At 40.9% G+C, this 26,876-nt stretch overlaps 1 protein-coding gene across 1 annotated transcript in view; it reads right to left on the bottom strand.

Moving 5' to 3' along the window:
• The window catches only part of LOC122788060 (low-density lipoprotein receptor-related protein 2-like), a 1,238,079-nt gene that overhangs the window by 659,768 nt on the left and 551,435 nt on the right, over positions 1-26,876 (bottom strand). The window contains exons 37-38 of the mRNA XM_044054982.1: positions 24,258-24,471; positions 9,107-9,343 (exon numbers count right to left, since the gene is read on the bottom strand). Coding sequence (XP_043910917.1) covers positions 9,107-9,343; positions 24,258-24,471 — 451 coding nt within the window. The remainder of the gene's footprint in view (positions 1-9,106; positions 9,344-24,257; positions 24,472-26,876) is intronic.

Below are 26,876 nucleotides of genomic sequence, written 5' to 3'. Positions count from 1 at the left end.
ATATCAACAAAAACAAAATGATATTCTTTGGATCCCCAGTAAACTAACTAACCTGCCACCACTCACCCCCCCCCCCCCCCATCAGTATACAATAACTAGCACATTGAGCACATCCAACCTTATAATACATCTGGGTCTAATTACAACCAGTCTTAAATTTGTTAAAATTAGCTCAATACTGTTTAGTTCCCACAAAATTCCCCACTACCTAAGCCTTGATCGTAGGAATGCTATTAGAAAAAAAATATTACAACTTGAATATGCCCTTCCCTTACTTAAGTACATCTCAAAAATAAAATCAAATAAATGAAAAAAGAAGGAACTTCAGACCCTCTGCCACAAATTCTATCCTTTGTCCTTCTCAAGAACTAAAGACTATAGTATAACTTTGCAGTGAGTGAACTGGCTACCTAATTCAGAGTGGGCAGCTATTCTTCTGCTCTGCCTGACATACAAAATGTCATATAGGTTCATAGGTTGGTACTAGGCTATCGGCCCTAGGGCCTATGCAAGCCTAGCCATAACAATTCCCTGGATATTTCTTCCCACAATATCTACTTCTCCAGGCCCCTGTCTAGCATGGCGACTGACATGATCCCCGGGGTGAATTTCCTATCTCCCATCCAATCATCAAGGTTCCTTTTGAAGAGGGCCAAAGAGGCACTCTGCTTGATATGTATGGGCAGTCTATTCCAGAGTATGGGGAGTCTCTGGGTCAGGAACCTTTCCCTCCAGCATGTTTTGTTCATTGTGATGACAAGGTTTAGATCCCTGGAGCGTGTGGCTCTGAGGGATTGGGATTTCTTTAAGTGGAGCATGTCCAACAGCTCAGGGTTTGACATGGCCTTGTATGTTACGCAGAGATCGCCTCTGAGTAGACGATATGCCACAGAGTATAGCTGGAGTTTTTTTAGATGGTCAGTATATGGCATCTGCTTTAGGGCTGTGATTCTTTTAGTGAGGTATTTCTGTGGCCTTTCCAGCTGTTGCATATGGTGATTGCATTCCTCGTAGCACACACTCATAATACCCCTTATCCACTTCACTCTCAACCTAACAATTCAGTACTTTTTACTAGACCAACTAACTCACTCTGAGATTCACTTCCAAGTAATAGTTGTAATATATAGCACTGCAACCCATTCAGATAAAAGCTTTTTCAGTCTCTTACCAGTCAGTCCACCTGCTCTTATTTCAGCCTTCTCCCTATAATATAACCAACTCACATCCTATCATTCTTTCTTCCCCATCATACTTCTACCATACATTTTCCTCTGTAACTACATGAACTCTTTATTTCTTGTACATATGTGTATAGGTTCATAGGTGTGTACTAGGCCAATGGCCCTGTAGCCTTTACAAGCCTAGCTCATAGAAGTGCCCTGGCATCATGCCGCCATTAGTTCCTGGTGCCTCTATCAAGTAGAGCCAATGGGGTGATCCCTGGTGTGAACTTTCTATTTCCCATCCACTCATCACGATTTCTCTTGAAAAGGGTCAGTGAGGTGCTCTGCTTGACATGTATGGGAAGTCTATTCCAGAGCATGGGCAGTCTCTGAGTTATGAACCTGTCCCTCCAGCATGTTCTGTTGATTGTGGTAATGAGGTTGAGGTCCCTGGAGTGTGTGGTGCAGAGGGATTAGGATTTCTTTAGGTGTAACACTTCTAACAGAGCTGGGTCAGACATGGCTTTGTAAGTCAAGCAGAGATTGCCTCTTAATAGATGATATGAGACAGAGAAAAGCTGGAGTTTTTTGAGTCTGTCCATGTAGGACATGTGTTTAAGGCCTAGGATCCTCTTCATGAGGTACTTTTGCGGCCTTTCCAGCTGTTGCAGGTGTTTAGTGAGGTACATGCCAAATGGGGCATTATAGTTGATGATTGGTCTAATGAGGGAAGAGTAGAGAGAAATGATGACCTCTTTCTTCCTGGATGCAAAACCCTTGGGAATGAGATGTGCCACATAGAAGGATTTTCTGACCACAGTGGCAATGTGGTGGTCGAAAGAGAGGTTGCTGTCAATCTTTGTCCCTAGATCTCTTATAATGCCTTCAGTGTTCAGTGGGTTACCATCAATGTGGTAATTAGTGGGAACAGAGTTTTTCCCAGAGGGAATGATGATGCATTTTTTGGCATTAAGCTTAAGGCCATAGTTTCAACACCAGTCGTTGGTCTCAGTGAGGCCTTTCAGTAGGATGTTTACATCACTTGGGGAGTTAATAATGGCTCCCAGTTTGCAATCATCAGCGAACTTGGTCAGCTAGAGTCCCTCCATGTTGGCCTGGACGTCTGAGAAGTTAATGCCAAACAAGAAAGGACCATGGACCAATCCCTGTGGGACTCCACTCACGACTGGTTGGCAGTCTGACTTGGAGTTAGCTACTTTGACACTGTGGGTTCTATCTGTGAGCCACTTTACAACCCACCTAGTAATATAGGGCTTGATGCCTAGTTTACTGAGTCTATCAATAATTTCTGAGTGGGGAATGGTTTCAAAGGCCTTGGCCAGATCGAGGTAGGCTATATGAACTGCCTTCCCCTCATCCACAGTTCTGCTGACTGACTCAAAGAAGTCAACCAGGTTGAGCAGGCATGATCTACCTTTCACAAAACCAAATTGCATGGGATTCAAAGGTTGGAGATTCCCTGTATCCTTGTTTATTAGGTCCATGATGATGCGTCTTACATATTAGACTCATCAGGCTAATGGGACAATAATTCTCAGGGTCTGTAGTCACACCCCCTTTATGGAGAAGGATGACTGTAGCAGTGCACCATTCTGTAGGGACAAAACCTGAGGTGAGGCTGTGATTGAACAGGGGCACACAGGTGTGGTGCCAGTTCATTTTGTAGTTCATGTAGAACACAGCCAGGGATATTGTCGGGTCCCATGGAAGCTGTATTCTTGGCCTTGGACAATGCAGCTTTAACCTGTACTGCAGTAATGCTGGGTGCCTGGTATTTATCCAGTATTGTGATTGGTCCTTTGTGGGGGGGGGGGGTAAAGTTGGCACTGAATCTGTCGGCCAATATGTTGGCAATATCTGTTGGCTCAGTATAGGAGGTACCATTGTGCAGTGACTCAGAGCAATTCTGGGTATTGCCGTGGATATTTCTGATACAACTGTAGAAGGCTGTGTGGATGTTTTTAGTGTCTGTCGCAATTCTGCCTTCATAGCTAGCTTTACAGCTTTTGATGAGGGATCTCAACTTTTTGTTGAGGCTAATAAGGGAGTTTTTCCAGACTTGGGACCTCACCTTTTTCTGCAACAGTTTCTTCCTTCTGTTGTAGAGTTTGTTAATGGTAGGGGACCACCAGATTGGCTTCCTTATTTTGGAGGAGAGCATCTTGGTTCTGTTGGGTATGGCTAGTTCCATGCATTTATGTACGTGTTCGTACAGTGCATTGGTGTATGATTTGGCGGTCATGCACCTATTTTCCATTTGCATCAGTACTGTGAAGTTAGCCACCTCTCTTTTTAGGAGCCCAAAATCAGCTTTGGAGGATTTTTCCATGGTGGTTACCTTTACTGGTGTTGTGGGTGAGATGTTGATTTCCATGGTAATTAGTTTATGGTTGGATCTAACCAGGGAGGAACTGACTATTAGTGTTGAGCAATGGTTGCCCATGTTAGTAATAACCAGGTCAAGGATGTTGCTTCCTCTAGTGGGGGTAAGAATGAGCTGGTCCAGCACATTGGAATTAATGAATTCCAGGAAGCGTTGGGCAAATGTATTGGTGCATGAGTAGTTTTCTCAGTTGATGGAGGAGTAGTTGAAGTCACCCAGTATGAGAGTGTTGGGTTGGACCCTAATAGTTTCCAGGGTGCTTAGGAATGTGGAATGAGAGTCTTGGGACATGGTTGGGGACCTATAGCAGGCTACAACCTGAATCGCCGTCTTACCCACTGTTAGTTGTACCTGAAGTATCTCTGATGCCTTATGCTGGGCTACTAGTCTGGAGGTGTGCATGTCTTTTATGAATATGGAGACGTCACCGCCTTTGGAGCTTCAGTCCATTTTCTGGGCCAAAAGGTGTGTAATGAGTTATAGCCTGGTAGTGCAGGGGTGCTTTCTGCTGCTTTAATCTAGGTCTCCGTTACAACACAAATGTCGATGTTCTCCATTTTGAGGAGTCCTTCGAGTGAGTGCATCTTGAGATTTAGACTTCTAGCGTTGAGCAACATGACCCTCAGATTGCATTTATTTATAGCTGTTATTTATAGCTGTTATGGTGGTAATTTGGTCTTTGGAACACTGCCTAAAAAAGGCACTATAGGAGTGGAAAGAGCCTTAGCCAGCATCCGGAAACCTAGGGGTGACAGATGCAGGCCATCTCTGGCAAAGCATCGAGGTGTGTCTAGCATGTCATCCCAAGCAGACAGATACTGGATCCCCTTAGAATGACACCAAAAACTTAGCCAATTGTTGAAGTCAATCATTTTCTGCTTGTGCTGCAGTATCATTATGGGTGATGGTAGGATGCTGCTCAGGGCTAGGGTCATACCTGCCTGGGCCACATAATTCTAGAACTTCTCCATGTCACTTTTCATGTAGTCCAGGGAGGTACATCTCAGGTCATTCACACCCACATGGACAATGATAGAGTCATACTTGTACTTGTTGTGGAGTGACCTAAGTGCATGTGTTATGTGTCAGATCCTGGCACCCGACAGACACCTAACTGTTACCTTCTCCTTATTCAACCTAGTGAGTGGGACATCAGTGTGCCTCACTATCGAGTCATCTATGATTAGTGTATTGGGCAAGCTGTTTTGCCTTAGGGGCTTAGGTTGAGGGGCACACTGTGTAGATGAGCTATGTGTCTTGTGATTTGTGCTGTGTTGTGGTGGTCGAGTGCATTTCTGATTTGGAGGGCTTTGCTGTTTGGGTAGATTTCTATTGAGAGCCTCAGCAAAGGTGGGTGTGTGGTTTGTGTTTTTATGTGAGAGCTGTGATGGTGGGTGTTTTTCATGTGGTGTGGTGCAGGTGTTGACCTTCTCCTCTTGACCAGCTATTCCAGTCTTGGCTGGAGAGTGCATGTCTTCCAATTTGGATATATAAGTGCATCTCTCACAAGTCTGAGTGTTGGGAGGTAAGAGAAGAGGGTTATCTCTGTACATGAGGCAGTTGCTGCACTGCCTGAGAATCCCCAAGTTCACCAGGTTAACAAGAGAAAGCACAGGGAACTGACCTTTAGACACGCCAGGAGGGATGGTCATTATTAATAAGTACTGGGGCTGTTTCCTTATAGGACTTTTAGTGCTGTTCGAACTTATGTGTGCTGCAATAACTGCTACAAGAAGCCAGATGAAGTGCTAGGCGAATAAGCTAGTTAAATGCGAGAGAGAAGAGAACTAGCAAGATCTAAGGGAAAATTGAAGAGCAGACTTTTTAGCACCAGTAATAGTTTACCCTAGCTTAGTGGAGCTGCACGGCATACAAACCCTTGCAAACACGGGCTTTTAAAGTAGAAAGTTGAAAGGGAGCTAGAAACCACTCCTCTTGTGGTAGATAGGCTACCTAGTGCTTACCACTCCCACTTATAAGATGAGAGGCTTCCCTCTAACACAGAAAGGTCTGGGGAACTCAGAAACTACAATACAGTCATGAATACAGCAAATCCGTATCTGGACTACTCTAGTAACAGGAAAGGCGGGAAAACAAGCTAGAACTTTTTTTTTTAACAGTAGCAAACAAGCAAACTGATTTAAACAAATTAACCAACTAACCAATAAAAAAGCTCAAAACTGAGCCCTGTTCCCACAGTCTTCAATCAGACAAGCTCCAGCTGCACACTCTTGCCACTAAGGTGCAGGGGAACCTTCTCCAAAGAAAGATGTCCTGGATTAGTGCTCGAGTTATACAAACAAAGCTAGATTCAGCAGGTCTGAATCTAGTCTATGCTGCTACAGCAAACAATGTGCACCAATTTCAGAAAGAAACAGTTCAAATAAGCAGGCACAGTAAGCCTTTAACCAGAAATTCCCAGCTCAGAAGGGCAGAATCTACCCTCTCCTCCCACAAGAGTGCAGACCACAAACCTTTTTAATGTAAAGTAACTGGCCTGAAACCCAAGTGCTTAAACCAGAGCTTAGACTCTTAGAATAACAGACACTAAGCCTTCAATCAGCAACTCCCAACTTAGAAGGATGTAAGCTACCTGTCCTGCCACAAGAATGCAGACTACAAGCCTTCTTAATGTAAAACAACTGAAACCCAAGTGCTTAAACCAAAAGGCTTAGAATAACAGTTACAATTTTATCAGGCTACTTCTTTCGGCTTTTCCCGGTTAGGGGTCGCCACAGCGGATCACTGTCTGCTCATTATTGGCAGTGGAGTTTTACAGTATCGAGTTACCAGCCCGGCGCCCAACCTTCCAGCAATAATAAATGCAGCAGAATAAATGTGATTAAGTACTTTTAAGAACAGGTAGCAAAAGCAAAATAAAGTATTAAAGTAGGAAGAAACACAAATACAGTAAAAGTAGGTGAATAAAGTGCATTTTTTTAATATAACAGTGGAAAACAAGCAAACTGATTTAAACAAATTAACCAATTAACCAATAAAAAAGCTAAAACTGAGCCCTTTTACAGCAGTCTTCAATCAGACAAGTTCTAACCACACACTGGTATGGTTGCAGTTTTATGTTTGTAAACCTTACACTGTTGTTCCTGAATTGTTTTATTCCCCAAATCTGAGATAATTCAAAGAGTTTCATTTACTAACCACTGTTGTAAACCTTTCTTTTGCATGGCTTTTATATTGTACCAGATGATTAAGGGTAGCTGCAGTGGCGCAGCAGTTAGTGTTGTCACCTCACAACAAGAGGCTCTCCAGTTCAATTCCTGGTTGGGGTCCCTTCTGTGTGGAGTCTGCATGTCCTCCCTGTGGTCGGATGGGTTACCTCCAGGTGCTCCAGTTAATTCCCACATTTAAAAGACATGCAATAGGTGGATTGGACCCTTTACATTGACCATTGAGTGAGAGGTACAGATGAACTACTGCAGCAGAGCTAGCCATCTGGTGGTGTAAACCTTGGCTCAAGATGATTGCTACTATTGAAGTGACACCCTGACCCCATGGGAAAAAGGGGTTGAGATGAATTAATTTGTTTTTCTAAATCTCACTCTATTGTACTTTTATTGTATTTAATTTTTATCAATCTGTTCACTCTTTTACTCTTGAGCAGAGGATAAGGAATAAACAATAAACACAAGCAGTGATTCTCCTTTCATAGACTGCCTGAAAAGCCTGTGACCCATAATGCTGAACTGTAATGAAAAGGGGGAAAACAAAAGCTAATTTATAAGGTACACATTGTGTCAGATTTTAGGGCCCCAAACCCCATTCGTGGAGGAGGTCAAACACATTTAAAAGCAAATTCACATCAGAATGGCAGTCCCCATGAGATTCATGTTGGGGTAAAAGAGATAAAATAAACACTTAGAGTGAAGATACATAACTAGTACATAGAATAAAGTTTTCCTTAAACCAGTCTTTAGCTAATCCTATTCTCAGCAAAGGAAACAAGAAAGAAAATAATATAAAAGTAAATTCGCTGCAGGTACGACAAAGGAGGAATGCTTAAGCCATCTAAATGGATTTTAGGTTCCTACGTAAGTAGTTGGGTAGCTGACCTTGCAGGCCATTTTAAGCCTATCCAGTTTCCCTTTTTCTGCTCAAAATAATCTATCCCACTTGGTTATAGAATAGTGTTGCCCATCCCATGGCTGATAATTATTATTGCCGCTTAAGAGAATAACTGCAATCATACTATAAATAATTTGATGGAACCCATGCATGGGATAAAGCATTTAGGAGCAAAATCTGTACATTAGTAGTACAGGGTGCAGTCCTGGAATACATTTTCTGTTTCCCATCCATAGATCTAAGTTATACTTGAAAATGGATAGGGATGAACTTTGTTTTATGTGGATGGGGAGTCTGTTCCATAGCAGCGGTATTCTCTGTGAAATATATCTGTCCCTCCAAACCATTCCGTTTATGTTGCGGAAGAGGTTTAGATTCCTAGACTCAATATTTCTGATGCCATTTGACTTGCTGATCTACAATAAATCCATCATTAATGGATCATAGGATGCCTTGTATAGGTCACCTTTTAGCAGTGTGTAAGATACTGAGTATAGTGACAAATCTTTGAATGGGTCCAGATAGGACATGCTGTTTAGGCCTTGTATCTTAGTAAGGTATGTCTGTGGGCTTTCTAGTTGTTGCATGTGTCTGGACAGATATATGCCAAAGGGGGTATATTTGGCCTAATGAGGGCAGAGTGAAGGGGGCACAATGACATCCCTAGATCTAGACACAATCCCTTTGTTTATAAGCTGTAAAATGTAGAAGGACTTTCTTACAACAATAGACACATATTGATCAAAATTTAGGTTACTGTCCACATAAGTTCCCAAATCCCAAACAAGTGGGTTAAATCTTAGGGACATATTGTCAATGTGCTAGCTCCCTGGGGTAGATGATTTCACAAAGGATACAGTAATGCATTTTTTGCATTTAGTTTCAGACCATGATTTTGTTACACGTTATTTATTTGAGATAAATCTTCCTGCAGGATGGCTAAGTCATTTGGGGATTCAATGACTCTCCTAGCTTGGAGTCCTCTGCTAACTTAATCTGCCAGTGCCTTTGGTATTGGCTTTTACTTCACAAAAGTAGATGCCAAATAGTGCAGGTCCCAGCACAGAATCCTAGGGAACTCCACTGGTGACTGGTCTCTTTGTGGAGGTAACTTCCCCTGTTTTGATTATCTGCATCCTATCTGTGAGCCAGTTGGCTGTTATCATTCAATAAAAATTCCTGCTAAATCATTTGTGAAAAATCATTCAACCAGCTATGACTGACAAGATAGCAATTATAATATTTGTTTTTTGCATTTGCAGCATCAGAAGTAATACTCAGGCTTCTTTGAGAAATAACAGATTTAATTTCTGAACAACACACACATATACCCGCACACACGCGTGTGCATATCTATACTTGAATGCACATGTATAGAATACATTGTTTATTTTTCTTGCATTTGTATTATTTATGTATGAACACAACCAATATGTGTGTAATATTCACTTACTTTGTCCTGCAATGGGTGCCATGGCCTCAGAGTGGTCAGAGCTGTTGATGTGATAACCTCGAACTGTTTTGTAATCTGCAACAACAGCGAACGACTCATACTCCATACAGCTGATGCCGTCCTGTGCAAGGTAAAACCCTGTTGTACAGGCACACACCTTCCCAGATGACTTAGGTAGACAGAGCTGGTAACATCCTCCATTATTGGTGCTGCATGCATTAGTTGTACCAGCAGAATCTGTGACAGAAAGGAAAAAAACATATTGTTTTATTATACCAAATACACAGTAAAGTATAGGCAAAAGAAATGCTTTAGATACAGTGGAGATTACATCTATTACAATATCTATACTTCATGAATCTTCTTCCTGTGGATACATCCTAGCATTTTACTAGCTTTGCCCATAGCTGTCTCAATTTATGCCTGCCAGTTCATTCCCGCAGTCACTGCCACCCTAAGATCGTATTACTGTTCTGTACCACTTATGACATCACCCAGCTGTTATGTCATCTTGGAAGTGGTTACATCCAAGGTGAGTTATCCTTCATCTTTTTGCATTAAACCTCAGTTGCTGTTTCTCTACTCATTCTGCGAGGTCTCCTTAGATCTCTTTGGAGACTTACTTTTTGGGTCCCACTATCGTAGAACTTTTATTTCTGTGCTTGCTACTGTGGATGCCACAATGTTTTAAAAGTTGCTGTGTGGGTAATTTTGCACTAATACCACTGCAGCTAAAATCACTATGCTCAGAACTAAGTGATAATACATGCACCCATTCCAACTAGCCGGCTTTTTTGCATATAATGTAGGTATGGATAGACAAAGTGACCCTGCATTCTTTGATATTTTTGTGCCATCTTTTAAGAGCAAGTGAGGCACACAAAGTAACTGCAGTTGTAAACATAGTATACAGTATCTCAGCTCCCATAGGTTCAATACTAGCATTTGGAATAAGGTGACAGTAGGAAGAGACAGAAGGAACATGTTTTATAAAACATCATCAGAACCAGTTACAGAGCAATTAACAGGATAACATACCAGCAGAATTACAGAAGTCAGGCAAGTGATGATGGAAGAAAAATATGTGGGATAAGGGACTTGCATAATCTGTGGAAGAGGATTTGCAAAATTCAATATGCAAATCAAAACAGTCCTTAAAAAAATACACTAATACGTATATCATGGCAATGCTGAACATCATTGCAAGTATGGTACAGACTGCGTCAGCCAACAATTTTAAAGGTACCAAATGGAAAACAGCATGTGAGAAGAGGTATGTGGCTTAGGCATATGGCTTGTGTTGATAAATGAGAGACACCAGGGGCATTTAATCTGTTTGTTTCCCTATTCATTGGATTAACAGCAGCTCCAAAGTAGAAAGGAGTTTCCTCTTTGCAATGAAAAATTTGCCACTGCTCTGACAAACATCCAGTGAGAACAGCTGTCTAATGGACAAGTAATGAAATGTGTATCTGCACAAGAAATGACGCTACATTATATGGAAGAAAGCATTAACCCAAGGGGCAGCAAACTAATTATAATTAATCATATTAGTAAAGACAACTGTAAGAAAGGCTGAATAGCAGACCGTAAAAAGATACTAAAATAGTGTAAAAATCATAAAGGTAGGCATAAAGGAAAATTCCATTTAGTCACAGAAACAGTTTCTTCACAGTATATGTGTTATATTATGTATTACACTCTGAAGAAGTATAAACAAGTCTATGAAGTGTTGTCTAATTTATCTGAATAAATGGAATTTTCATTTATAACCGCCTTTATGACTTTTGTGCTATTAACCTAGCGGGACTAACCTGACCAACAAAAGGCAAAAATTTAAAAAAATTGCATCAAATCTTCTGTTTGTATCATCTCACATGGTGACATATTGTCTTAATATTTTTCAGCTGTCCAGAATTTATTTTGCAGAATGTCCAGGTTTTTGTATTAAATTTTGTGTTTTTTGGCAAGTCAATGAGGACTAAAGTCATTAAATAATGTCAGACATTTGAGTTTCTGACTTCTTTTACTTTTGAAAATGCATGGTAATGCATAGGTTCATAGGTTGGTACTAGGCTATCGGCCCTAAGGCCTATGCAAGCCTAGCCATAACAATTCCCTGGAAATTTTTTCCCACAATATTTACTTCTCTGGGCCCCTGTCTAGCAGGGTGACTGACATGATCCCCGGGGTGAATTTCCTATCTCCCATCCAATCATCAAGATTCCTTTTGAAGAGAGCCAATGAGGTGCTCTGCTTGACATGTATGGGCAGTCTATTCCAGAGTATGGGGAGTCTCTGGGTCAGGAACCTATCCCTCCAGCATGTTTTGTTCAATGTGATGATAAGGTTTAGATCCCTGGAGTGTGTGGCTCTGAGGGATTGGGATTTCTTTAAGTGGAGCATGTCCAACAGCTCAGGGTTTGACATGGCCTTGTATGTTAAAAAGAGATCGCCTCTGAGTAGACGATATGCCACAGAGTATAGCTGGAGTTTTTAGACGGTCAGCATATGGCATCTGGTTTAGGCCTGTGATTCTTTTAGTGAGGTATTTCTGTGGCCTTTCCAGCTGTTGCAGATGTCTTGTGAGGTACATACCAAATGGGGCATTATACTCTATAATGGGTCTAATGAGGGATGAGTACAGTGGGACAATGACCTCCTTTTTTCTGGATGAAAAGCCCTTAGTGATGAGGTGTGCCACATAGAAGGATTTTCTGACTGTTGTGGTGATGTGGTTATCGAAAGTGAGACCACTGTCCACTTGTGTCCCTAAGTCTCTCATCACACTTTCGATGTTTAGTGTCCTTCCACCTATGTGGTAGTTCATGGGTACATATTTTTTTCCAAAGGGGATGACTATACATTTCTTGGCATTAAGCTTGAGCCCATGGCTCTGGCACCAGGCATCTGTTTCTGTAAGGCCCTTTTGTAGAATATCCACATCATTTGGGGATTCTATAATGGCTCCCAGTTTGCAGTCATCTGCAAACTTTGTTAGCCAGAGTCCCTTAATGTTGGCCTGTACTTCAGAGAAGTAGATGCCAAACAAGAGTGGTCCCAGGACTGAACCCTGAAGTACTCCACTTGTCACTTGTCTGGAGCTGGATTTGGAGTCAGCTACTTTTACAGTCTGGGTTCTGTCAGAAAGCCATTTGGCAACCCATCGAGTTATGTAGGGATTTATGCCCAGCTTAGTAAGTTTATCTATGATTCCAGAGTGGGGGGTGGTGTTGAAGGCCTTGGCGAGGTCCAGATAGGCTGTGTAGACCTCCTTACCCTCATCCACAGCTCTGGAGACCAATTCGAAGAAGTCAATCAGATTCAGGAGACAAGATCGGCCCTTCACAAACCCAAACTGGATGGGGTCCAGTGTCTGGAGGTTGCCAATGTCTTTGTTTATAAGTTCCATGATAATGCGTTCCATGCCCTTGCAGATCAGGCTTGTCAGACTGATGGGACGGTAGTTCCTGGGATCCAAGGTGGATACTCCCTTGTGGAGCGGGATAACTGTAGCTGTGCTCCATTCAGTGGGCACGAAGCCTGAGGTGAGGCTATGATTAAACATGACACTTAGGTAGGGTGTCAGTTAATTTTGTAGTTCATGTAGTACACAGCCTGGGATGTCATCTGGTCCCATGGATGCTGTATTCTTAGCTTTGGAGAGTGCTGTTTCTACCTGTGTGGCTGTGATTATCAGAATTTGGCAATCTTTTGGTATTGAGATGGGCCCTTTAGGGGGTGAGAGGGGAGTGAAGTTGGCACTAAACCGATCTGCCAGGATATTGGCAATATCCTTGGGATCAGTATATTTAATGCCATTCTGTTCTAGTTCAGAGCAGATTTGAGCATTGCCATTTAGATTCTTGACATAACTATAGAATGCCTTGTGGTTGTCTTTGGAATCTTTGGCAATTTTATTTTCGTAACTAGCTTTGGAGGATTTTATGAGGGATCTCAGCTTCTTACTGAGGCTGGTGAGGGAGTTTTTTGCATCCTGGGATTTTCCTCTTTTTCTACAACAGTTTCTTCCTTCTGTTGTATAGTTTGTTTATAGCAGGGGACCACCAGATTGGCTTCCTTTTTTTGGAGAAGAGCATCTTGGTTCTATTTGGGATGGCACGATTCATGCACGAGTGGATGTGCTCGTACAGTGCCTTAGTGTAGGATTCTGCAGTCGAACTTCCAGATCCTGTCTGCATGGGTGTTGTGAAGTTTGGTCACTTCAGACTTCAGTAGCATGAAGTTGGCTTTGGAGAAGTTTTTTAAGGAGATTTCCTTACTGGGGGGGTGGGGGTGGGATGTGGATGTCAAGGGTGATTTGCTTATGGTCAGACCTGACCAATGAGGGGGTGACCACTGGTGTGTCTATTTTATTACCAACTTAGTTTATAGGACTGATATTTAAAATGTTTCCCTAATTTTTGGGCCTTTGACACCCCCCCCAATTATTTTTGCCTCTGTCCAGAATTCTTGTGTTAGCAGATTCAGAGGTATGACTGTCTGTGTCATGCGTTCTTGCAATTCCTTTTTCTTTTTAGACTGGTCGCAGTGGTGCAGAGGTTAGCATTCTTGCCCTACAGCAAGAGGTTCTCTAGTTTGATTCTTGGCTGGAGTACCTTCTCTGTGGGAGTCTGCATGTCCTCCCTGCAGTCATGTGAACTTTAAAGACATGCAGGTATGTGCATGAGTGTGTGTGCCATCTGTGAAGGTTGGGTGCCGGGCTAGCAACTCGACACCATAAATATTCATTGCCAATCAATAGCAGACCGGTGATCTGCGGTGACATCCCCTAACAGGGAAAAACTGAAAGATTTTTTTTTTAATGTCAACAGGAAAGCCATCTCGGGCGTTTGTCTTTCTACTGGTGAAAAAAACAGTGTGAAGTGTCATTGTTTAACTATTAAACCTACATCTTGTACATCTGTTTTCTTTTTTAATCACATTTCTGATCCTTGTGAGTTCTTTTAAGGGAATTGAAGAATTTCTTTCATATTGTGACACACCATGTACCTTAAGGGAAAACATATTCATTAATTTAAAGTAAAAACTGGAAGCCACAGAAAGCCAGGATAATCAATAATCCACAAACATTTATTGATAAACCACAGGCTAAGCGCTTTCGTCTTGTAAAAAAGACATCTTCAGAACCTGACTTTACAAAAGCAATGTGAATTCAAATACTGTTACAAATCAAAGTAAAAAAGACACACTCTCATTCATAGATCTCTCAGGGGTCACATGATTGATTCTGAGAGATGTATGAATGAGGGTGTGTCTTTTTTACAAGACGAAAGCACTTAGCCTGTGGTTTATCAATAAATGTTTATGGATTACTGATTATCCTGGCTTTCTGTGGCTTCCAGTTTTTACTTTAAATTCTACTTTTGACTGGAATTGCTGTGTTTTGTGTTTGGTATTGATATTCATTAATTTATTTAGTTAGTTATTGACATTCATTACCAGGAATGTTCAACTGTGTAGGTGCCTATTTTTGGCAGAGGCCTGGGGAGAAAAGCTTCAAAATATTACAAAAACATTTTGGGAACAATAATTTTACAATCTTCAAAATAACACAAAAAACATCTACAGTTTAAATAATTCTACCAAATTAGACATAATGTGACAACATCGGTTAAGAACAGATACAACTTATATGACAATGATTTAATATTTATAAAACGGTTATCCAGTTTAGAGAAATTAAAGGTTAAGTTGCACTATAATGCAAACAAGTGGGAGGAAGAAAAATGGGGTTATGGCTTATTTATACAGAGAGTCAGGGTAGAGAATTTGATTGAAATAAGCAAGAGAGTAAAGAAGGGAGACTAAGGAAGTGTAAGGTACGAACAGGTATTTGTCCACATTTAGGGATATAGTTTATCCTGGGTTTGAGCAAGAACAGAGTCAGATTCTGGCTAGGACTGTCTGTCTGTTTGGAACTTTTCTCACTGAGGCTAAGTATAGGTGCACCTCCATCTTGGCTGCCATTGTTTTGTTCAACTTCCATCTTGCCATATCCTGACTCTCTCATCAAGCACATGGTATTTGAAATAAAATCTCATCCATTGCCTGTCCAGAGCATAACAGCTCCACGTGTTGTTCTTCTGATACTGACTCTCACAACAGCCTAGAATCTTGTAGCCAAAATGAGTGACTTCTGAGATTGGGAGCTTATAATTGCAGAGATATATAATCATATATAATTTTCCAAATATTTTCTTTTGCTGCTGTTATTGTAGATACTCCTGCCCACTTACTATATACCTCCACTCATACCTCTTAACTGTCCAGATTTTTGACTCATATTTTTGGTCTGTTCCTCATAAAATTTGTGGTTTTCTGGATTTTTTTGGCAAATCAGTGAGGACTGAATTTATTAAATTATTTTTCTCCGTTCAGCTTTCCCCATTAGGGGTTGCCACAGGGGAACAACACAGAACAATTGGCAATGTAGTTTTACAGTGTTGAGTTGTCAGCCCAGCAGCCAACCTTCCACAGAAGGCACACACTGACACCTAGGGCCAATTTAGAGTGTCCAATCCACCTGCAGCATGTTTTTGGAATGCAGGAGGAAACCCAAGTGACCACAGGTCAATGTTTTGAATGGTTTTGTGTTGAACACGGAATGAGTTTAATGATTTTTTTGATTGGTAAACAACAAATAATGTTTGTTTTTTTTTAAGATGATGTCATGGATTAAGGGATGTATACAGCCAATTGTCTTGAAGTTGCTCTTATTTAAATGTGAGGAAATGGTTTTGGAAATGTCTGATGAAGTTTGTTATATTGGTAAATGAAAGTGCTTACGTATACATTGTGTGGATTTTAAAATAAGTTTTTTATTAAATACCTACAAAGTTTGAACGGGTGTGGGCATTATTTCATGAAAGAAACAGCTCGGCATTTTCTGATACCTGATTTTTTTGTGTAACAATAAAGTTTCTTTGAATCTTTGAATCATTTTCCTGCTGCACGGAAAAGTTGCATGAAACATGAATCAGCAATAGCGAGCATTTTCAAAATTTCTAGATGGAGCTCATATTGTTGTCTGATTTTCAGGGATCATGAGCTCACTGTGCTAGATGATTCTGTGATCATGACAGCAGCGGTGTTGTTTGAAGTTCTGTGCTCCTCGCAGGATCATTCTTAGCAGACAGATAAAAGCGATTCACAAATTTTGACCTTCATGATGATTTCTACGAATAAAAGAATCTTACTCTGGACAGGAGTACAAGAACCAACTTTGGAGCCAGTCCTGAGGACAGTGTTAGTAGATGAGTATTCTGTGGCATGACCCCACATAGCATAAGCACATGAAGGATATGTGGCACTGCCATGTGGGCTCAGCACCTACAAAGTAAAGGGTGGTGGATCAAGTATGACACAAGTCAAGTAGAAGGTATAAGTATAAAGAATTCCAGTGGGCTATACCTTAGCAATAGAACTTGGTTCTTGCGACACTCAGTGCCATCTCATTGCTGGGGAAGGAGCACAAATTCATGTGGAACGTTCAAGAATATCATCTCAATATTGCTAGTCATTCCTCTGTACAGGGCATTTGTACTGGAGCCATTGTTTCTTACCAAGGGCATTCTCTCTTGTACTATGGTGCAATCCTTTGGGAGAGGTCTTGGAACTGTGCGCCTCTTACTGGTCACCATGTTATGAGAGATTCAACTCATTGCAACTACAAATTGTAGAGATGAAACCTAACAGTTCTAGAGAGTATATTTGGTCTTTTTTGAAGGTGGCAGTAGTAGTGCTTTATAGGATACTATCTAGTCAGTCTGTGGTTCTACTGAGAGACTTCAACATGCACATGGGATAAGATGGAGATACCTGGAGGACATAGTTGTGAGGAATATCTTGCCCTAACTGAATCCAACTGGTAATTTGTCACTGGACACCTATGTTATACATAGGATCATAGGAAGTTACTAGGCTAGTGGCCCTAGGAACCTTACAAGCCTAGCCAAGTTCTACCCTTATTTCCACGATCAGCACCTATTGTCCCTGTCCAAGAGGGACACAGGTGTAATCACCCAATTATCCTTAATGAGAACTGTGTGCAAACTCAGGGTTACTTACAATCTTACTTGATACCAGACTACTGTAGAACAAAAGCTGATGATTAGCAAAATCACAGAAACTACAGCAACAAGAGAACCAGTCGACAGCGTACAAAAGTAAAAATAAAACGTATCAGTCACCATATAACGCTGGATTGTGCTAGCTGGGTATCGCCACTTGCGACAGCGTTATATGGTGACTGAAAAGCTGATGATTGATTTGTACCTTGTCATCAGACATGCAGCCTTATGTTCTGGATAATCTAGTGAAGAAAGATGCTGAGCTGTCAGTTGATAACTTCTTGTAATGAACTGGTCAGATGTCTGAGACACTGGCTGCACACCAATAGGAAATGTACTCTGGGAATGCCCAGTACATACTTCTATGTAGGATGAATTCAAATTCCATATTTTGGAAGAGAGTCTCCCATATATTGTAGAGGACATTAATGTCATTCTGAATGCACCTTCTTGAAGATCTCAATAACAGGTTCCCTCAAACAATTTTGGCCAAATGAGGTCCATTCTTGTTAATGAAGTAACTCTATGACCTACTAGTGAACATGAACAGTTTTGGAAGCTGTCAAGTTAAAGGAAGAGGTTCTCCACAATGTCTGCAGAGTGTTCTCCAAACCTGATTGACTGATACTGACAGACCAAGAAACCTGCAGCTGCAGCACTTACTAAGGTAAAAGTTGAGGTGTAGGATTAGTTGGGTGAGGCCATGGACCATGACCCTCAACCAGTTGATTCCTAGGTTTAACAAAAACTTCCTTGAACAGTTAGTTAATGACCCTGTTAGGGGACACAACATTCTGTACCTGATTTTTACAGTTATGGCCGCCTCTTGCACTACTTCCCTGGTATTGCCTTCCTTAGCAAAGTCTGACCATAAACATGTGACCTTCTCCTTTGCCTCCCAGAAGCTCATACAGCAAACCCCCTGAATTTAAGGGCTACAAACATACCAACCCCAACCTACTCTGTGATAAATATCAACATTAACCTATAACTCCCCCTCCCCTTTTTATTAATACAGCAGCAAGATTTATTAAGGAATTCTACACCCATTTAGAAAAATGCACAGAGCTAGCAGTTCCTACCAGAACCAAGCATCATGGGAAATTAAAAAAAAAACAAGTCACCTTGGTTGTCCATTGCCGTAAATAAACTATACAACAAAAGAAAGAATTTCTTTAAAGGATTACTAAACTCCAAACCCATCTTCTCAATGATAACATCAAAAGCATTATAAAAACAAAACAAAGCAAGCCAAAACTGAAAAACACTACCAGGTCCACTAAAGAAGCCTATGAATTACGCTAACCTCTGAAGCTAAAGATAAATCCTTCTTTCACTATATTAGAGAACTAAAAACAATACCCTTCATTACTCTAAAGTTATCCATAATGATGCCTCCTAGTCTCACCAAACATACATTGCCAATATCCTTGCAAACAAATATAATGCTAGTTTCATCCATGAGACTTCTATTCAAAGCCCCATAATATCTGAATCTCTTAATCTCCCAATTATCTCTAAAGATCATTTACTGAAAGTGCTAACCAAGAAGAAAATTACCTGCCCCATGGGATCTATCCATATGCCTAGCTGTTTAGCAATGTTAAACATGACCTTGGAGACATTTCCTCATGTTTAACTTGTGTAGCTGCTGGTTTTGTTCCAGAGGAGTGGTGAACTGCAGTGGTGATGTCCCTCCTTAAGGATGGTGTTACAAATGACCCAAGTAATTACAGACCTATTGACCTTATAAGCCTCATCTGCAGTGTCATGGAACATATTATAACTGGCCTCATAAACCACACTATCAAGAATCTTATTAGACTTGGTACCCCAATAACTTGTCTTTGTGAAGTTCAGAACTTGGATATATGGTAAACTTCTTTGAAAGGGTTATGGAGATTGTAGATGGTGATCATACAGTGCATGTGGTATATCTTGACTTGGCCAAGGATTTTGACACCATTCCTCATACTTGCCTCATGCTTTAAAAACTGCCCTTTATGTGGTTAGATGGATAACAGACTGGCTGAAAGAGAACCCACACAATGAGAGTTGTTGGTACCTCATCAGAATGTATGTAAGCAATGAGTGGTGTACCTTAGGGTTTGTTACTGGAATCTCTCCTTTGTGATATTTATTTTTTTAGATTTCCAAGCAGTGAGCAAAAGCCTTTGGCTAACAAAGTTTGTAGATTACTGAAAACTAGTGGTTGTTGTTAAGTCACCTTCTGACACACAAATCCTCTAGAATGAAATTTCCCTAGTAAACTCTTGTTGTACTAAAAAGGGCTTGTACCAAGTGCTAAAAAGGGGGGTTATTGTTAACTCATCCTCTTTCACTTACACCCTGTAGGATGAAATCTCCCTAGTAAACTCTTGGTGTACTAAAAAGGGCTTGTACCAAATGCTAAAAAGGGGGGTTATTGTTAACTTATCCACTTTTACTTACACCCTGTAGAATGAATTCTCTCTAGTAAACTCTTGGTGTACTAAAAAGGGCTTGTACCAAATGCTAAAAAGGGGGGTTATTGTTAACTCATCCTCTTTCACTTGCACCCTGTTAGAATTAATTCTCCCTAGTACACTCTTGGTGTACTAAAAAGGGCTTGTACCAAATGCTAAAAAGGGGGGGTTATTGTTAACTCATCCTCTTTCACTTACACCCTGTAGGATGAACTCTCCCTAGTAAACTCTTGTTATACTGGCTGAGAGATTCAGTGCCAGCTTTACCCCTCTCTTCCCCCCCTAAAGGACCAATCACAATACCGGAGGAATGCCAGGCACCCAGCATTACTGCAGCACAGGTTAAGCTGCATTGTCCAAGGCCAAGAATACAGCTTCCATGGGACCCAACAATATCCCTGGATGTGCTCTACATGAACTACAAAGTGAACTGGCACCACAGCTGTGTGCCCTGTTCAATCACAGCCTCACCACAGGCTTTGTCACTAACAAATGGTGCACTGCTACAGTCATCCCTCTCCATAAAGGGAGGAGGTGACTACAGACCCTGGGAATTATTGCCCCATTAGCCTGACAAGTCTGATATGTAAGGCTATGGAATGCATCATCATGGACCTAATTAACAATGATATAGGGAATCTCCAAATTCTAGATCTCACGCAATTTGGTTTTGTGAAAGGTAGATCATTCCTGCTCAACCTGGTTGACGTCATTGAGTCAGTCACCAGAGTTGTGGATGTGGGCAAGGCAGTCCATACAGCCTACCTCGATCTGGCCAAGGCCTTTGATACCATTCCCCACTCAGGAATTATTGATAAACTCACCAAACTAGGCATCAACCCCTACATCACTGGGTGGGTTGCAAATTGGCTCACAGATAGAACTCACAGTGTGAAAGTAGCGAACTCCAAGTCAGACTGCCGACAAGTCACTAGTAGAGTCCCACAGAGATCGGTCCTGGGTCCTCTCCTGTTTGGCATCTACTTCTCAGAAGTCCAGGCCAACACAGAGGGACTCTTGCTGACCAAGTTCACAGACGACTGCAAGCTGGGAGCCATTATTAATTCCCCAAGTGATGTAGACATCCTACAAAAAGGCCTCACTAAGACCAATGACCGGTGTTAAAACTATGGCCTTAAGCTCAATGCCAAAAAATGCGTCATCATCCCCTTTGGGAAAAAATCAGTTCCCAGTAATTACCTCATTGATGGGAGCCCACTGAACACTGAAGGTGTTATAAGAGATCTGGGGACACAGGTTGACAGCAACCTCTCTTTCAACCACCACATTGCCACTGTGGTCAGAAAGTCTTTCTATGTGGCATCTCATTCCCAAGGGTTTTGCATCCAGGAAGAAAGAGGTCATCATCTCTCTCTACTCTTCCCTCATTAGGCCAGTCATCGAGTATAATGCCTCATTTGGCATGTACCTCACTAGACACATGCAACAGCTGGAAAGGCTATAAAAGTACCTCGCAAAGAGGATCTTAGGCCTTAAACACATGTCCTACATGAACAGACTCAAAAACTCCAGCTATACTCTTTCTCATATCGTCTACTAAGAGGCGATCTCTGCTTGACTTACAAAAGCCATGTCTGACCCAGCTCTGTTAGAAATGCTACATCTAAAGAAATCCCAATCCCTCCACATCACATGCTCCAGAGACCTCAGCCTCATTACCACAATCAACAGAACATGCTGGAGGGACAGGATCATAACCCAGAGACTGCCCATGCTCTGGAATAGACTTCCCATACATGTCAAGCAGAGCACCTCACTGGCCCTCTTCAAGAGAAATCTTGATGAGTGGATGGGAAATAGAAAGTTCACCCCGTGGATCACTCCAGTGGCTCTACTTGATAGAGGCACTGGGAAAAAACATTGGGCGGCACGATGCCAGGGCACATCTATGGGCTAGGCTTGTAAAGGCTGCAGGCCCATTAGCCTGTTACACACCTATGAACCTATGGTGCACTAAAAATGGGCTCATACAAAATGCTGAAAAGTGTATCTTCATCACTTTTGATAGCTGAATCTCCCATCATCATTCTATCCAACACACCTCTAAAAAAATGAAAATAAAGTCAGGGACCTAGGTTGATGGATTGATAGCTTCCTCTCTTTTAGCCCTCATGTGACAACAGTTGTCATAAAATCATTTTATTTTGGGCGGCACGATGCCAGGGCACATCTATGGGCTAGGCTTGTAAAGGCTGCAGGCCCATTAGCCTGTTACACACCTATGAACCTATGGTGCACTAAAAATGGGCTCATACAAAATGCTGAAAAGTGTATCTTCATCACTTTTGATAGCTGAATCTCCCATCATCATTCTATCCAACACACCTCTAAAAAAATGAAAATAAAGTCAGGGACCTAGGTTGATGGATTGATAGCTTCCTCTCTTTTAGCCCTCATGTGACAACAGTTGTCATAAAATCATTTTATTTAGCCAAGCTAATTGCCAAAGAAATATCAGCAAAGTCAAAAGAGGTAATTAATCCCTTATACTCAGCACTGATCAGGCAAATTATCAAGTACAATGCCCCTTTGAGATATATCTCACTAAACATATCAAACAATTAGAAAGACCCAAAACTTCCTAATCAAAAAGATTATAGGCCTATTGTCCCTGAGCTAGCTACCAAGAGATGCTAGAAGTTCTGTCCCTTTATTCATTGTCATATAAGCATTTGAGGGGAGATTTTTGTCTTGCTTCCTGTGCGATTACAGACATAATAGTCCTGGACTTCCTTGTTCTCTACAAGTCCAATATCTCCACCATTACTTAAACCAGGAACATGAATTTTTCCCAAATGATAAATAAAACAAGGTAGAGAGACAGATTTATATGGAATAAACTTCTCTTTAGCAGTACAATGAACTATCTTCTTTAACCCTAACCTAAGTGGCTAGAAAGGTACAAAATTTACTCTGTGATTGACTGGTATGGTCCCCCTAGAGAAGGGAGGTATGGCTGAGGGAGGGCACTAGCAAGGTGAGAATGGTCATGAGACTTAGTAGCCTTGGAATATCTATAAATATGCAAATGTAGAATATCTATGAATATGCAAATGTAGAATATCTATGAATATGCAAATATATAACATTTCACGGAGATTATAGCCCCATCCATTAATGCAAGGGGGGTAGAGGCATAAACTTGCCCAACATTTGGTTTGGAAATTGCTGACTTTGACTAGTGACAATGTTGAATGGTTGATGGGGAATTTTAACAAACTCCTTAACTTAGTGGACAAGCCCTTTTTCGAAGAGGCAGTGCAAGAAACAGCTGATGGGATTTACATCCATTAACATAGATGAGGCCACTACAACAAATTAATACTACCCGAGGTTCCCATAATTTAATCTAACAATACCTTCTCCAGGTAAGCTAATTTATTTACTTAATTATTTATCAACCAGACAAGTGGACTGAATCTTTCAAGCCTTTTCAAACCCAAGTTTGATAACAAAGACAAAAACGACATGCACAAACAATAAAAAACAGTTGACCTTAGCAGCTTGTCTTTGGAGGGAAAACAGAATAAATTTTCCTAGACAAGGAAAGAGCCTGCATACTCTACACAGTCAGTAACTAGAAGTCTTGAATGGACTCTAATTTCTAGAGTCAGCATCTCTAACCAGGGTACCACTGTTATTGTCTTGTGGGTTTGAGGGTGACTCTTAACTGATCCCATTGATTTTACTAATACCAGTTTTAAGAGATCCTTCAGGATGCTTCCTTTGGAAATTCTTGTTTGAATTTTATGAATGTTTGACGTATGAGCTGCTTCAGCAATTCTGCCTATGTAATTCTGAACCAAACTACATGGCATATACAGATGTAGTCCGTACTGGCAACACTGGGTTTGAATAAGGGTCAGACAACCACTGTCTTACATATTTCACCAACAACAGAAGACAATGGTAGAGAATTAATTTAACACTAATCTAGTCTGATTGATTATTCTCTTATTTCCTCCTCAGATATTTTATTTTTGTATGCAACAGCACAAATTTAGTGTATATTTGTGCCATTTCAGTCATACTAAATAGGCGGGATCCATTATTCATAGCTACTAATTTTCAGGGACAATTCAGGATATTTTGGTGAAGCTAAAAGACTTATTCACAGTGAAAGCACTAAAAGACTTACAGTGAAAGCTACGAGAATCTATAAGTAAACAGAAAGATACCATAGCCCAGACTTCTTAGGCTAACATGAGATGTCATAAAAAATATGTGTTTACATTTTTGTATTCACCACTTTTATTTGTGGTGACAGAGGTACTACAATAAACATTTTATTATCAGAAGCTTTTCAGCACTAGATGAAACATTTGTCCATGGTTTAATATTTTGAAAGTATATCCAACCCGGATTGCTCCAAATATAGAAATTTAGGTGATACAGATGGTTAACAACTAACAGGAGATATTCTCCTTATTAGGCCTCACTAAAATCCATTAACCCTGACAAAAAAGTAAAGAAATTTTCAAGGCATTACCTAGGAAAGTTGAAGTTGGGTTCCATATGTAACTATTAGACATCACACTTAGTGTTTTATCTAGAAGTATTTTGCATACTCACTGTCTCTAAAGTGGGTTTTCAGAGATCGCACATCACGCACGTTACTTCTCATGACAACCATGTTGGCTCCATTGCCTTTGTCCACTCTTTCAATGACCTCATAGTCTGGATCAGTGTAGTAGAGATAGTTCTGGTACACTGTTACACCCCATGGGTGAGAAAGCCCACTGACAATTGTTACACGTCCTGATCCATCCATTCCACCACACTCGATCTACCAAAGTAAAGAACATTGTCAGACTTCAGCATATCATGAGACAAACAACTGACTATGAAGTAACAATATGCGCTTACTCCTCCAATGTGATTGTTTTCATACATTTTGATTCATAAAAATTTATAAAGCTGTAGTGATGCTTTAACAAACTGTTCAGATTAGGAATGAAATGGCTATTTGAGCCCTATTGTATATTTTAACCCAAATATTCTGCAAACCATGCCAGCGTTTCTGTTCTAAAGATTCTAATGCACATGAGTTGTACTGGCATTTCTGGTGAAAGATGTTGTACGGTGAATTAATATTTTTGAGTATACTTCTGTGGCCAGACTATCGTTTTGAGTGGATGAAAATGCCTGCAGTCTAAGCTTATGTTATCTGATTGAACTGACAGGAAACAACATTGGCAGCAGAAAATTACCACTGAAAGGCTGCATGTACTCAAGTGCATGGCCGGCCTTAGGCATAGGCCAACTAGGCGGCCGCCTAGGGCGCCGGTGTAGCAGGGGCACTTTTCCAGTATTTATTTGGTGTAGGTCGACCAGGATGGGGGCACCAGGTAATGTGTTGGGGGGCGCCGTGGAGCTGTTTTGCCTAGGGCACCAGTTGACCTAGGGCCGCTCCTGCTCAAGTGATCCTGGTATATTTATTTATTTGGTTTATTAGCAAGGCAGGTGCAGTAACCACTAGTGACCTTTCTCATGTACAAGTCAGGCAGGATATTAAAGTAATATGCAGTAGGAGAAATGGTCAGTTCCACGGCTGAGTATAGTATATGCAATATATATATATATATATATATATATATATATATATATATATATATATATATATATATATATATATATATATGCACACACACACACACACACAATTAACAGCTCCAAATATCAATGATTATTTTACAGAATGACATTTAATCCAGTATACTTAATTATATTTATATAAGCCAGGTGCTACAGTCCTTCAGAAATGTCAGCTCTATCATATGCATTATGATTTAGGCTCCAGATATATTTCAAATCTAGCTTAAGAGTCACTATAAAAATATGATAGATTTTTTCCAGAGCATTGGCAACATATGGCTGACTACACTGCTTCTAGCCCTGAGCCTCACTTTGTAAAATGCTAATAATGGATCTAGGATTGCTGACTGCTGGACAACACTTTGACTATACAAACTATTCATTGCTGGGGGATGTCTGACACATACAAACAGCTGCAGAATGCACAAAGAAAAAAACAGAGATGGTAAAGGCCCACAAAAGATAGATAATATAGTAGTCACAGGAAAACAAGATGCCAAAACACAGGAAAGCATGCTTTCAGGTTTCATTAGCTTCCTCTCCTACAACATGAATACACCCCTCATTTTGTGAGCCTTTGCTGTGTCTGGGTTTTCTTTGCTACACACACTGTGCGTGTGTGCATCAGATGCACCCCAGTTATGGGTGCTATCAGTGGTTTCATAGATTCAGCAGATTGTTGCCCCTTAATGAACAGCCCTGGATACAGAGTTAATAACAGTCTGCAGTTGTACTGTCTCATCCTTCTTCCACAGGAAGCCACCCTAGTAGTTGTTAATATAGCTTTTGGCAGTTTACATATTATTTGTAACAGAAACTATCAGAGCTACATTTTTGAACAAGAATTTCCTTTGGCATTTGAAACATACACATTATTGTAACTATAATGGCAATTTAACTGCAATCTGGTACTATGAGTGTGATGGAGAAATAGAACTTTGTCTCAAGGAAATAAGGTCCATGGTTCAAATCCTGCCTTCTGGCCACTCTGTGGCATTTGAAGACTCTGCTTGACCCTTTGTAGTGTTCACCCTGCCTCTTAACAGCATGCTTGGTGCTTCCCCTATTAAGGATGTCATTTATCAGCTTAAAACTCAGCCCTCCCAGTTGAGAAAGACAGGTCTGACAACAGAATGCACCCAAAATAAATATAGTCATTGGCAGAAACACTGACTCTGTGAACTGTGTAGACCAACTGCTTTAGGAATTAACTGTAGTATGCAACATCCTCCAGATAAGACAACACAGACCACAGACTACAGGCCACTTCAGGGATAACCACATGGTGGATTTGATCACATTCAGTAATGTGACCAAAAGGGACATGGAGATTTGCCAGCAAGGCCATAGCTGTCTCATAGGTTTATAGGTTGGTACTAGGCTATCGGCCCTAGGGCCTATACAAACCTAGCCATAACAATTCCCTGGCTATTTCTTCCCACACTATTTACTTTCCTAGCACTCAGTGCCGCTCCACAATCTGGTGTCCTTCATCTTTAAGTTCAGGAATAAAAAAAAAAAAAAAAGCTGCGGTCTCCTGTTTAGCATTAGCACTCCACACCTCAGGAGAAAAGTCCAATTCTCCACAATCTGTGC

The sequence above is a fragment of the Protopterus annectens genome, chromosome 13.part0 (assembly GCF_019279795.1).
Source record: "Protopterus annectens isolate FY-2018-M chromosome 13.part0, PAN1.0, whole genome shotgun sequence".
Taxonomy (NCBI): domain Eukaryota; kingdom Metazoa; phylum Chordata; order Ceratodontiformes; family Protopteridae; genus Protopterus; species Protopterus annectens.
The sequence above is the reverse complement of the archived record's forward strand: the minus strand, read 5'-3'. Positions and strand labels throughout refer to the sequence as shown.